Source organism: Manacus vitellinus, unplaced genomic scaffold, assembly GCF_001715985.3.
Source record: "Manacus vitellinus isolate BGI_N305 unplaced genomic scaffold, ASM171598v3 scaffold_40_pilon, whole genome shotgun sequence".
Taxonomy (NCBI): domain Eukaryota; kingdom Metazoa; phylum Chordata; class Aves; order Passeriformes; family Pipridae; genus Manacus; species Manacus vitellinus.
Window position 1 is genome coordinate 6,924,111 of NW_021940541.1, and position 10,734 is coordinate 6,934,844.

The 10,734-nt window shown below is 41.7% G+C and overlaps 1 protein-coding gene across 1 annotated transcript; it reads right to left on the bottom strand.

The window, feature by feature from the left end:
- Nucleotides 1-5,105: 5,105 nt before the first annotated feature.
- On the bottom strand, nucleotides 5,106-10,530 carry KCNK18 (potassium two pore domain channel subfamily K member 18). The gene is made up of 4 exons (XM_018078427.1): nucleotides 10,503-10,530; nucleotides 10,314-10,391; nucleotides 9,124-9,270; nucleotides 5,106-5,917 (listed from the first exon to the last, which is right to left on the bottom strand). Exons 1-4 carry the CDS (start codon nucleotides 10,528-10,530, stop codon nucleotides 5,106-5,108), a joined length of 1,065 nt encoding a protein of 354 aa, XP_017933916.1.
- Between the last annotated feature and the right edge of the window lie 204 nt (nucleotides 10,531-10,734).

The window sequence follows — 10,734 nt, forward strand, 5'->3', positions numbered from 1 at the left end:
TGAATTCTTAACTCAAAGAAAAAAACAGCTCAGATTCACATGCAAACCCATAAGCACACAAGCCAAAAAACATTTGTTCAAGCACTTCCTAAAACTCTGTAATGAATACCACGTGCAGACAGCCAACTATTGGCACGTACAAACAACACAGTCATGGACTTCACTGCTCATGAAGGTTTGCATTCAGACTTCAGGCTGCATCCTAAAAATATTGGCTTCGTACATGAGAGATCTGTTGTCTTCACATGGCTGTTATTTGCTATGAGCGATGGAGCAAATTCCTGCTGCTTCTGTCACCATCTGTGCCTATGTACTTTAACAAAGGTAACTGAGATTTATCCTGAGCAGCCTGATCTCCCTTGCTCTGCATATAATGCAGGCTGTCATTTTGGATGGCTTGAGAAATACTTTTTCTATCTTATATATGGTGCATAAGGTAAGCAAAAGGTAGCTTAACTAAATACTTTAAGTTGGTCTTAGAACATAGTGTGTGTTGGCAGAACAGCTGAATACAGCCTGTGGAGCTGAATAATGATAATGATGACTATGATGATAATAATAATATTTTTATATATATATATATATATATATGAATAATACCCAAAAATAAAAATGTTTCATTTTGAAAGCCAGGGGAAAAGATAATACCCATTGTTCTGGGTTCAAAAAACACTCATAATTCATGCAACAGCCACACATGCTACATTTCATGCACACTGTGGTCTGGAAATTAGGATCACAAGGTATGCAAGGAACCTGGAAGCAAAGAGGTCTGTAGGGACTCCTCTCAGCTGGAGTCCCAGCCTTTGCCTCTGCTGAGCCTGCCACCATGCATGCTATTAGCATTTATTATATGGGGGCGTTTTTGTGCTGTGGGAGCATCTCCACCTGGAACAAGTTGAAAAAGCATAAAGGCCATCAAAGTGCTATCAGATGTTATTAACACTGGGCCCACTAAAATCTGGACTACATCTGAACTACTGGCACACAGATGACAAGTCCCACATCCCATTAAGAATTTCCTGAGTCCTCAGAAGTATTGCTCATACAAAAGATGCTTCTGAATGAATTGTCGTTCTCTAAATAACAAAGCAGAGAATAAGAATATTTCTGATGGTTTCATTAGTGGCTTTTCAGCCCAGGCCCTGAATCTTCTTTCTACCATTGTTTTCTCTCTCAGGAGGCTCCCTTGCACAGACTCTTCTGCCCTCCCCGTGGCTGCTGATGGTGAGATCCGTGTTGGAGCCCATCAACCACAACCACTGTGCTGGCCCACGAAGGGCTCCAACCACGGGCTGGCTGCACAAACCTTCCCAAGCTGGAGGCACCAGCCCTCACCATATTTTCAGTCTCTCAAGCACCTCTTCACCATATTTGTGTCTCTACAGAAAATGGCCCCATGCTCTGCCGTCGCCGTCATTTTCTCCCTCTAACCTTTCTGCCCAAAGATTATTTTCTGCTCCTTCCACTCATCCACCAACCTTCCATCTGTAGTTCCCACACCAGGAATACCATCCTCCCTGCCCTAAGTGCTCGTGACAGCTGCCATCTTGGCCCAATCAGGAGCGATTGATCCAGCATCCTTCAGCATCCAGCGCATTTGGTCTGCAAAGCTCTCCAGCTGGGTCTGTAATAACTCATATCCGTTGTGGGTTACACATCAAGCAACCCTTTCCCCATCAGTCACGTCTCTCCTGATGGAAAAGTTCTTCAATGAACCCCTTCACATCTAATCCACCATCTCATGCAGGACATAATGGAAAAAAAGTTATGAAAAGCAATATTTTGTACTGCTTTGATGCAAACAAAGCTGATCTCTGTGTCATTTTTTTTGAATAAAAACTTCTGTGGGCAGAGACTGAATTTTTCTAGGATTTAGTCCATGATAAGAGCAGTCAACTCATAAATATTTATGTCTGAGGCTCACTAAATGAGCCATTACTCACTACTTTCATTGTCATTCACTCTGTGGCTGCACTCACTGAGCTCAGGTCCTGCTGTACAGCTCCAGCTGCTGGCACTGGGAGCACAAGGCCCCTGCTCTGGCACCTGGGAACTCTGAGAGCAAGAGAATCAGGGCCAGATAGTCCTGTTCGTGTGAGCTCAACATTTCAGTGCACCTGAGCAGAAGACACAAATACCTTTCTAAACCTGACAATGGGATGTGTGTCCAGCTCTCCACCCTCCTTTAGGTTCCCGACACAAGCCAAGTGACCACGTTCCATTTACTGCGGGCTGGTTGTGTTACCTAAATCACAATTTCTGGTGACGTGTTTTGCGCAATCAGACTTGTTTGGCTGTTTTGTGTACCTGGCCCACAAATGTGAAACTAAGTACCTACTCAGAAGTTAGATTTGCTGAATGTTTTTAGCTATATAGCAATATGTTTCTGTGCATCACGGGCATGGAAATCAGGCCCAAACAAGATGGTGCAGACCAATATTCTGCCTCTGAGAAACAGCAGGTTGCAAAGGAAGAACACAAGCAGAGTAAAGTATGTAGAGAGGCTTCCTCCTCATCTGCCAATTTGGAATTCAGTGATTATTGAGCCAGAATTGTTATCTTTGGATTTAAATGTTTTTCAAGTTTTTCTTTCATGGTTTTGCCCCATCTTCCATTGACCCAATGTGAACTTTTAATGTCCACATCCTCCCATGCCAAGGAGTATCCATGGCTTAATTACACACTGTGTGAAGCACCATTTTCTCCTCTTTCTGTTTCTTTTCTCAAACCTGTCACCTGTGGGTTTCATTTGGCAGCCCAAGCTCTCGTAATGAAAGCCATTTAAAAATCATTCCATTATTTATTTCCCTTCTCTGTGTCCTTGTAATGTTACCCATCTCTCCATCAGTCTCTCACCTCTTTTCAGACTAGAGAGCTACTGCATGTGTCTCGTTTGGAAGTTGTTCCCTATCTTTGTGCATCCTTTAGCCTGACCTATAATCTTTTTCCAAATTCACATATTCCTTGGGAGGTGAAGGACCAGAGCTGTGCATTCTGTTGAACAGTCAGGAGCATTATTGTTTTGTAGAAGGTAATGGTGACGTGATTTCTTCTCTCTCCTTCTATAAAATACATCTTTATTTCCCATAACTGACAGGTTCTATAGGAAGGAAAGCTGTTTACTGCCACCCCTTGGCCATAACTAGAATGATTTGGTGCAGAATCCTCATTGCAAATCCAACCAAAATTCCCTGAATCCATAAAGTAAATGTGAAGGTATTAAGGTTCCACGTCAATGAGAAATCTAGAGGGGATAAACTGAGAATTAACTGCTTTCCATAAACAAGACCTCACTGATATGAGAGAAACAAATGAAATTATATAAAGACCAGTTCTTAGAAATGCTGACAATGTTAGACATGTCACAAGGGAAAAGCTTGAGGAGAGGAAGTGCAGTTCTCTGATCCAAAACTCATGAAATCATCCAAGTCCTTTTATTGATTTCTGAAAACATGGTTCCGAAGTTCTGCACTGATTTTAATCTAAAGACATAAAATTAGGTATTATGAGAGTAGTAATATGAACAGAGGGACTTTCTATGTAAAGCCAAAATTACAGCAAACATAAAAAAGTTAACTGGAGCTTCTTCCAGCTGATGTATTTTTATTGTTATTTTTATAAATAATTTTTCTATATACTATCAGTCATTATATATTTTGCATATCATGGCTAGGCTTTGCGAATGAAGATTTAGGAAGGCTCTATCCATGTTTGTTACAGATATTTTGCATATAATCAGTGCTTAATTGCATCTAATTATTAATAAGGACTGAATACATATTACCATATACATGGAGTATTACAGACACTAGATGCCATGTAAATATTCTGAAAAAATCTCAGTTTCAAATGGCAAAATTGCTAGTGGAGAATAATGTACATTCTGACATAATCACACATTTTTTATTATCTAGAGATGTCATTCACCTTCAATGGGCATGCAAATCATCTACAAGTTAAAAGGTGGATAATTAAAGTCAGTGGTTTCTTATAGAATAATTACATAGTTTTATTCTAAATTCTTATTTTTTATGAAAAAATCTATCATTGATAACTCACTTCAGACTATGAATAGTACAAGGAAAATCTTGAAGAAACAACATTATTTGTGAATTGGTGTTCTCCACAAGTACATAACTACAGAATCCTCCCCACGCTGCAGTCAAACAGGTAGGTTTTGCTTTCTACAAGTGGGCGAAGGAGCTCCCAGAAATCAAGCAGTCTGTGCAGAGTGAAATCTGGATTAGGAGTGAGGAATTCCGCAGTCGATGTATCAACACATGCTTCTTTATCAGCAAAGAGATGGAGCTTCCTTTCAGGCTGTCATCACCTCCAGGTTTGCTGGGTGCCTTCCCCAGATGCCACCTGAGGAGCTGAGCTTGCCATGAGCACCCTTGGAGCTGGACACCGTGGGACACACATTGACTGCACGCTGGTACAGGTGTGATAAAGCATCATGGAGAAAGAGTGGATGCAGCCCTGAACAAATGAACAATTTTCTGACTCACTTCTGGACAGGTGACAGTGAAAGGTGCAAAAATTTGACGTTTTTCTTTTCAACTTAGCACTTGCATGTCCCAGTCAAAGGTGTGATGTTCACAATACACCAGTCACAACAGGAGAGCAGTTGGGTTCAGAGTTGTCCTCCCCAGCTCACTCTGGTGATGAATCAGGCCAGCAGCACACTGCAAACCTTCAGTACCCACAGCCACAACCAGGCTGGCCCTGCCTGCAAGAAGGTGGCTGGGCAAGTACTGAAAAAAAAAAATCCTGACTTGGCTTGCTGTGGGAGGGAGGACAGAAAGGCTGCTGAAAGTCAGAGCTTTGCAAAATATGTTGGGGAGCACCGGCAGGGAGAGCCTTCAGCTTCTTCTTCATGCAGCATCTTCTTTGATTATTTAGTAGATGGGACCCTGTTGGAAAGTACTCCCTGGAGGTTCCTTCACCAAGTGAATTCTGAGGTATTCAGCCATTTTACAGTAATTTCTCAGAGAAAATCATAATAAAATATGACACCTGCCAGCCCAAGGCAGAAATGCACAGAAACAGTTTAATCTCATTGCAGTGGCCAATGTTTACAAGTGAAGGAGAAATGTCTACTCTTATTTTGGATATATCTTCTTTGATGGCATCTTTTTCTCTGCACAAAATGAAATTACCTTTTTATACAAAACAATTAAGCGATCTTGGCCCAGCTTAAAAGCAATGAAGACAATTTCCATGCCAATAATAATATAAAGGGAAAAAAACAAGAAAAACTTGGGATGTTCCAGCTGTGTATCTCCAAATCCAATAGTGGTCAAGGTGATAAAGCAGAAATAAAAGGCTTCCTGAAAATCCAAATTGGATTCCCACTTTGGAAGAATAGCAGCTGCACAGGAGATGTACACAAAGATAACGAGCACCATTAACACAATGGGCACATCTAATTTTTCTAACTCTTTCCCTATTTTGTCAAAATTCTCAATTACTCTGGACACTGTCTTTCCCCTGGCAAGTTCAGGACATGAACTCCATCTCTCAATGCTTTTATTTCTTGCTGGTTTTGTTTGCTCATTTTCTCTGGCAATTAACATTTCAAAAAGTTCAACATTGCGATATTTCACAGGCCTCCTTTTCACACCAGCCTGACTTCTCAACAGTTCCATGATCGTCACGGGCTCATTGATGACTATTTTAGACTGTGCTCTGGATTTTAGTTCATTCCTTTTGTTACATGTGGATCCAGAGCAGAGTTTGGAGGCTAGAATTTTTGACTGCAGTTTTCTGAATTCATTGTAAGACTTGGATAAAACAGTTGCAAGGATGTCTCCCATGTCTGTCAGGACCAGGAACATCAGAGGGATACCAAACAAAGCATACAACATACAGACATATTTCCCAGTCCGTGTCACAGGGTAGGTATTGCCATAACCTTGAACAATAACAAGAAGAGGAGGAGAAGGGAAAGGGAGAGAGAGATAACATTATGATTTATTGGGTATTCACATCCTCTGGGCTTTTTATTGCTGTCAGTTTTTGAAAGTCAATTTTTAGTCCAGAGCATACTGTTCTTTTTGGCTTTGTTTTGAAGCTGTTAAAATTTCTGAGTCCCAGACACTTGATGCTAATGCAGGATCCTACCTGTTCAAGCACTTGGAGGTTTGGAGTTTGCCAGTTCTGTTGAATTAACTCTTCTTACCTTGTCTGCACCTTATCAGCTTCAGGACTTATCTGTCTGAAAACAGGAGGCCGTTTAGGGAGGAGAAACAAAAAGTTTGGGCCAACCCAAGGCTGGTGTGCAGGCTCTGTCCTGCTGGAGACTGCTCCGAGGAAGATTTCCTGACCTGGGCTAAGGAGGGACCATAGGCAAGACAACAAGAGAGATCTTGGGCCATGGGTCCCTGCACAGGGGATTTGAGCTGAGGGCTGAGCTCAGGGGGACAACAGCTGGTGCTGGGAGAAGCTGATGGGCCGTGCAGGAGGATCTGAGGGGTCATCTCCTGGTCAGCCTCCAGGATCTCACAGCACGACTAAATGTTTTCTGGGCATGAAACTCCATGAGCTCCAGGAGGATTCAGATCTAGATTGTTGTCTAAATTTGAAACTGGGACAGCACTGTGGATCAGACTGGGACAATGAGACCCATAACTCAAACTTCATTTCTCAATCAAAACTGCTTGTGATGAATGGTAAGGTGATAACAGAATTGGAAATTGTCCCTGGTTCATCAGCTCTAGCTCTAATGGCACATGTTGCATTGACATTTTGTTTGTACTGACTTCATAGTTTTCAGAGTCCCTTAAATGTACTCAGAACAGAGAATCAAGCGAGGAAGCATTTGCTTATCAAATGAGGAAATGCATGTTTACCCTAGAGTATTAAAGCTTACAAATATCAATTACAACAAACAGGGAAACACTACCAGACACAGGACCTTAAATAAAATGGTAGCAGAAAACATGTCCTTCCCCTAAATTCAATTTGGGTATTTATGTTTCCTTCCTCTAACATGCTAGATGGGAAACTTAAATTGTAAGATAGTTCTTTTCCAGCATACAGGAGAAAACATCAGTATTATAGTGAGTGCATTAAATTTTAACCACCATTTTTCTCCTCATCCTCCAAAAAGACATAAAGCATTTCTTCTCTTCCTTCAAAAACACTGTTCTTTTCTAGATGATCTTCTAGGACAAGTACTTAGCCTGTAAGATTATTAGCTCATATGCTGAGGTGTGGTTTCCTTCATTTACTTCATACATTCATGTTTTCACTAGTGGTTGCCACTGCCTTTGGTCTGAACTCGGTCTCAGTCCCTGCTTTGCTGTGAAGCACTGAAATACTATTTATTCTTGGGCACTCTGTGCCCCACAGGCTAACTGGAAATGCTAATATTTACTGTTGAAGTAATTGGGGAAGATTAATTTTTGTAGTTATTGCACAGTAATATTATTTCCTTTTTCTAAAATCGATGTCTGTGCATTAAAAATACTTTGTGCAGTTTCAAGGCTTAAAACTTATCCTGAGCTTAAATTTAGGTATCCAGAAATCTATCCTAGCTGAGCCACTAGGCAGCCTCCCCAGGTAGTGAGGAGGTGACAGTTCAGACCACCAAACTTCACAGTAGATGTCTCAATTCTCCTAGATAATTCAAGGTAGTTAATTTAATTCTACTCTGAGGTGATTTATCAGTTCCTAATACTGCAAATAACAAACCCACCACAATGGAAATAGCCACTTACTCCACCTATTAGAAACAAATATTCTAGGCTTTCTACTGATCCCAAAACTCAGGTCAAAATCTGAGGAAGCTGCATTAATGCTCAGTGCTATGAAGGCAAAAAGTACTGGCAGTTTAGTAATAAATATGTTGGGTTAGTGTGTATGGGACATTTGTCAAGTCCCACGTTAGTGGAGGTGGGTAAATAACCCCGGGAAGATGTTTTCAACAATGGGCTTTTTCATCAGTTTGCTGAAGTCAAAGCTCTGCTAAAACATCCCCTTTCAAAAGCTCCAAGCTGCTGTGTTTGTACCAGGAAATATTCACAGGGGTGAGGACTCTGGTCCCATCCCCAGTGTGTGTGTCTGACCCCCTGGATGACTGCCTTCAAACTCAGGGGCTGCAAGAACCTGCAGTGGAACAGTCATCTAAGACATCAGAGCCTGAGGTTTAAGCTTCTGCTGTGACTCAGGCAGCACTCAAGTGCTCCAAGTGGAGTATATTAGCTCTCACACTATTCCTTGTATAGAATAAGCTCTTTTTTAGGGTTCAGTTTTAATTTTACTTTAATATGCATACCCATGCTGGGGCCTTGAGTGTATCCTAACACAGTGAAGAAATGTCTTTGCAATTTGATACAATGCTGTGGGAATATTTCCCATCCAGCTTTGATTCTGACAAATGTAGATAGACAGTTCCTGTACTTGCCAGCATTTGAGAAAGATTAGCAAAAGGATAAAAGTAGCTTTGGAAGTGAGCATGAGGAACTGTGTTTAAGAATGCAGAGGGAGCCAAAATCAGAGCAGATGTTTCTATTTGATCTAGTTCCCCCATGGAAATATGAAGTCAGAATGGAAGAATTCAGAGGTGTCACTTAAACACTATGTGCTGTTAACCCAGAGAAGTATGAACACCACGGTTAATTAAAGACCCACAGATTAAGGAAGCTGAATTACACATAAATAGCATGGAAGCAGTTGAAAAACAATATATGGATTATGAATTATCTTTTCCAATGAAGAAAACATTACCCAATGGAACACACAATAAGGGTAAGGTTTGACTGAAAAATGGAGCTTTCTTTCTACTTTAATATAATAGTTCTGTGTACATGTCCTTTATGAGTATGTGTTACAGTATATATGTAATGATGCAGCTAATTAGTGTGTACCATCACTAGTTACTAAATTCCTACTTGTTTCTGTGACTCAGCTACATCCCTGCAACCTGTGTTTACAGAACTGCTTGCAGACTCATCATCAATACTCAGAAGAGAAATTCAAGGGGATTTGTGGTTTGGGTTTGGGAGAGGGGTTTTTGTTTGTTTGTTTAGAGCTTTTCTAATTCTCTGGAAGAAAGTCATTAGAGAAAGCAGCAATAGCAATTTATTCTGTAGGGTGTTACTTTACCTCTGAACTTACCCACAGTCGTGAACACTGTGCAGCAAAAAAAGAGAGACCCAAAGAAACTCCATTTGTCTTTTGGATTGACAAACCAGTCTTGTTGAGCTGTGTTGAGAAGATCATGGATTTTTTTCTTAAACTTCACCTCATTTTCTGTCATGTTATCTGTCACAGTCACAGCAGGAGACACAGTGAGTGTTTGCAGACCATCACTGAGGGAGCAGCCAGCATGTTATTCCAGTGAAGTTTACTCCAGCTGAGAATTAGCTCATGTTCTTTTAGAAGATAAAAATATTCACCTTCTCGCCCTCCCCTTTCAACCCCACCCCCCCTTCCTGAAAAAATCAGGTGGGTTCAGTGGCTTTAGTGAATAAAGAAACAAGGAACAAACAAACATAAGCATAAAGAAGCAGGACAGGAAGACTGAATAATCAGCTTCCAGCCTGAATGTCCTATTTCATTTCAGACTCTCCAGGAGATTGGTCTTCTTTTGACACACAGGCATCAGAAATGTGGAGTCATCAGTAGGTAAAGGATATGAACACTTGGGTGTCACTGCCCAGCACTCTGCTGGGAATCCCAGAGCCTGCAGCCCTTATTCCTCCTCCCCGTGGCCGAGCCTTTCTGGAAAGGTCAGGGTTAATTGCCCCAAACAGACCATCGTGTCGGCACAGCTACCTGAGTGAACTCCACGCCTGTGAACGAGCCCCGGCACAGACCCAGGAGGATTTACAGCCCTTCTCTTCCACTCTACCCCCTCCATCAGCATCTCTGGGTCTGGGGTGCAGGACTGCACCTCTCTCACTCTGAGCATCCCATCAGCAGAGGGCTGGGGGGGGGCTCAGAGCAGGGGAAGGGGGAGCAGGAGAAACTTTCTGAGACGGAGATTTCAGTCCCCAGAAAACAGAAGGAAACACCACAGGAATCTCAGCTGGTCTTCAAGGACCTTAGGTAGCCTGGGCAAAGAACACAGGCACCTCAGAAAAGCCTTTTCAGGCAGGAACACGGGGGCTGGGGAAGCTTGCAGTTAGAAATCACAGCTAAGGAAGGAACCAGCAGCTATTAGCTAGGCAGAGGAAAAATCCTGTTTGCAGGGTTAGGTGTTAGTGTTTTGAAGAATGTCTTCAAAAGCAAAAAATCTCATTCCAAAAGCAAGAGAATGAGTGACTCCCTGTATAATTAAGTCATTTTGAAATTCCAGTACATACCTGATAAACTTCTGCTGAGGTACGTCAGGTTCTGCAGAAAATTTCTATAGTCTTCACTAAATTCCACCTTCCTGTTACCTTCAATGTGGGAAAACATGAGAGCCCCCAGAAAAGCATAGATGACAAGAGACAGAATGAAGCAGGCATGAGGAAACACTGCCCAAAAGATTGTTTTACATGCTGTTTTACCTCGCAGACGCTGGGATGTTGATGCCATCCTAAGCTTGTCTGTTTTTTTTTAATGTATAATTTTGTGGAGAAGATGCAGCTTTTAGAAAGAGTGATGAGGATGTAAAAGCTTTTGCATCCTAGAAAAGCTTCTCCTGTGAAAACAAGGAGTGTTCTGCCTCAGGCTTTCAGATCACATGTCTTTATAAGTGAAGATTGCACTACAGTCCCAATGGGAAAGGAACACAACTAA

What these genes read in the sequence shown, in the direction of transcription:
- KCNK18 (XM_018078427.1), bottom strand. Translation starts at nt 10,530, where the DNA reads ATGGCATCAACATCCCAGCGTCTGCGAG. An exon ending in AACATCCCAGCGTCTGCGAG is followed by an intron (nt 10,392 to 10,502) that starts GTAAAACAGCAT and finishes CCCACATTGAAG; the next exon opens with GTAACAGGAAGGTGGAATTT. An exon ending in CACAGTGTTCACGACTGTGG is followed by an intron (nt 5,918 to 9,123) that starts GTAAGTTCAGAG and finishes TTATTGTTCAAG; the next exon opens with GTTATGGCAATACCTACCCT.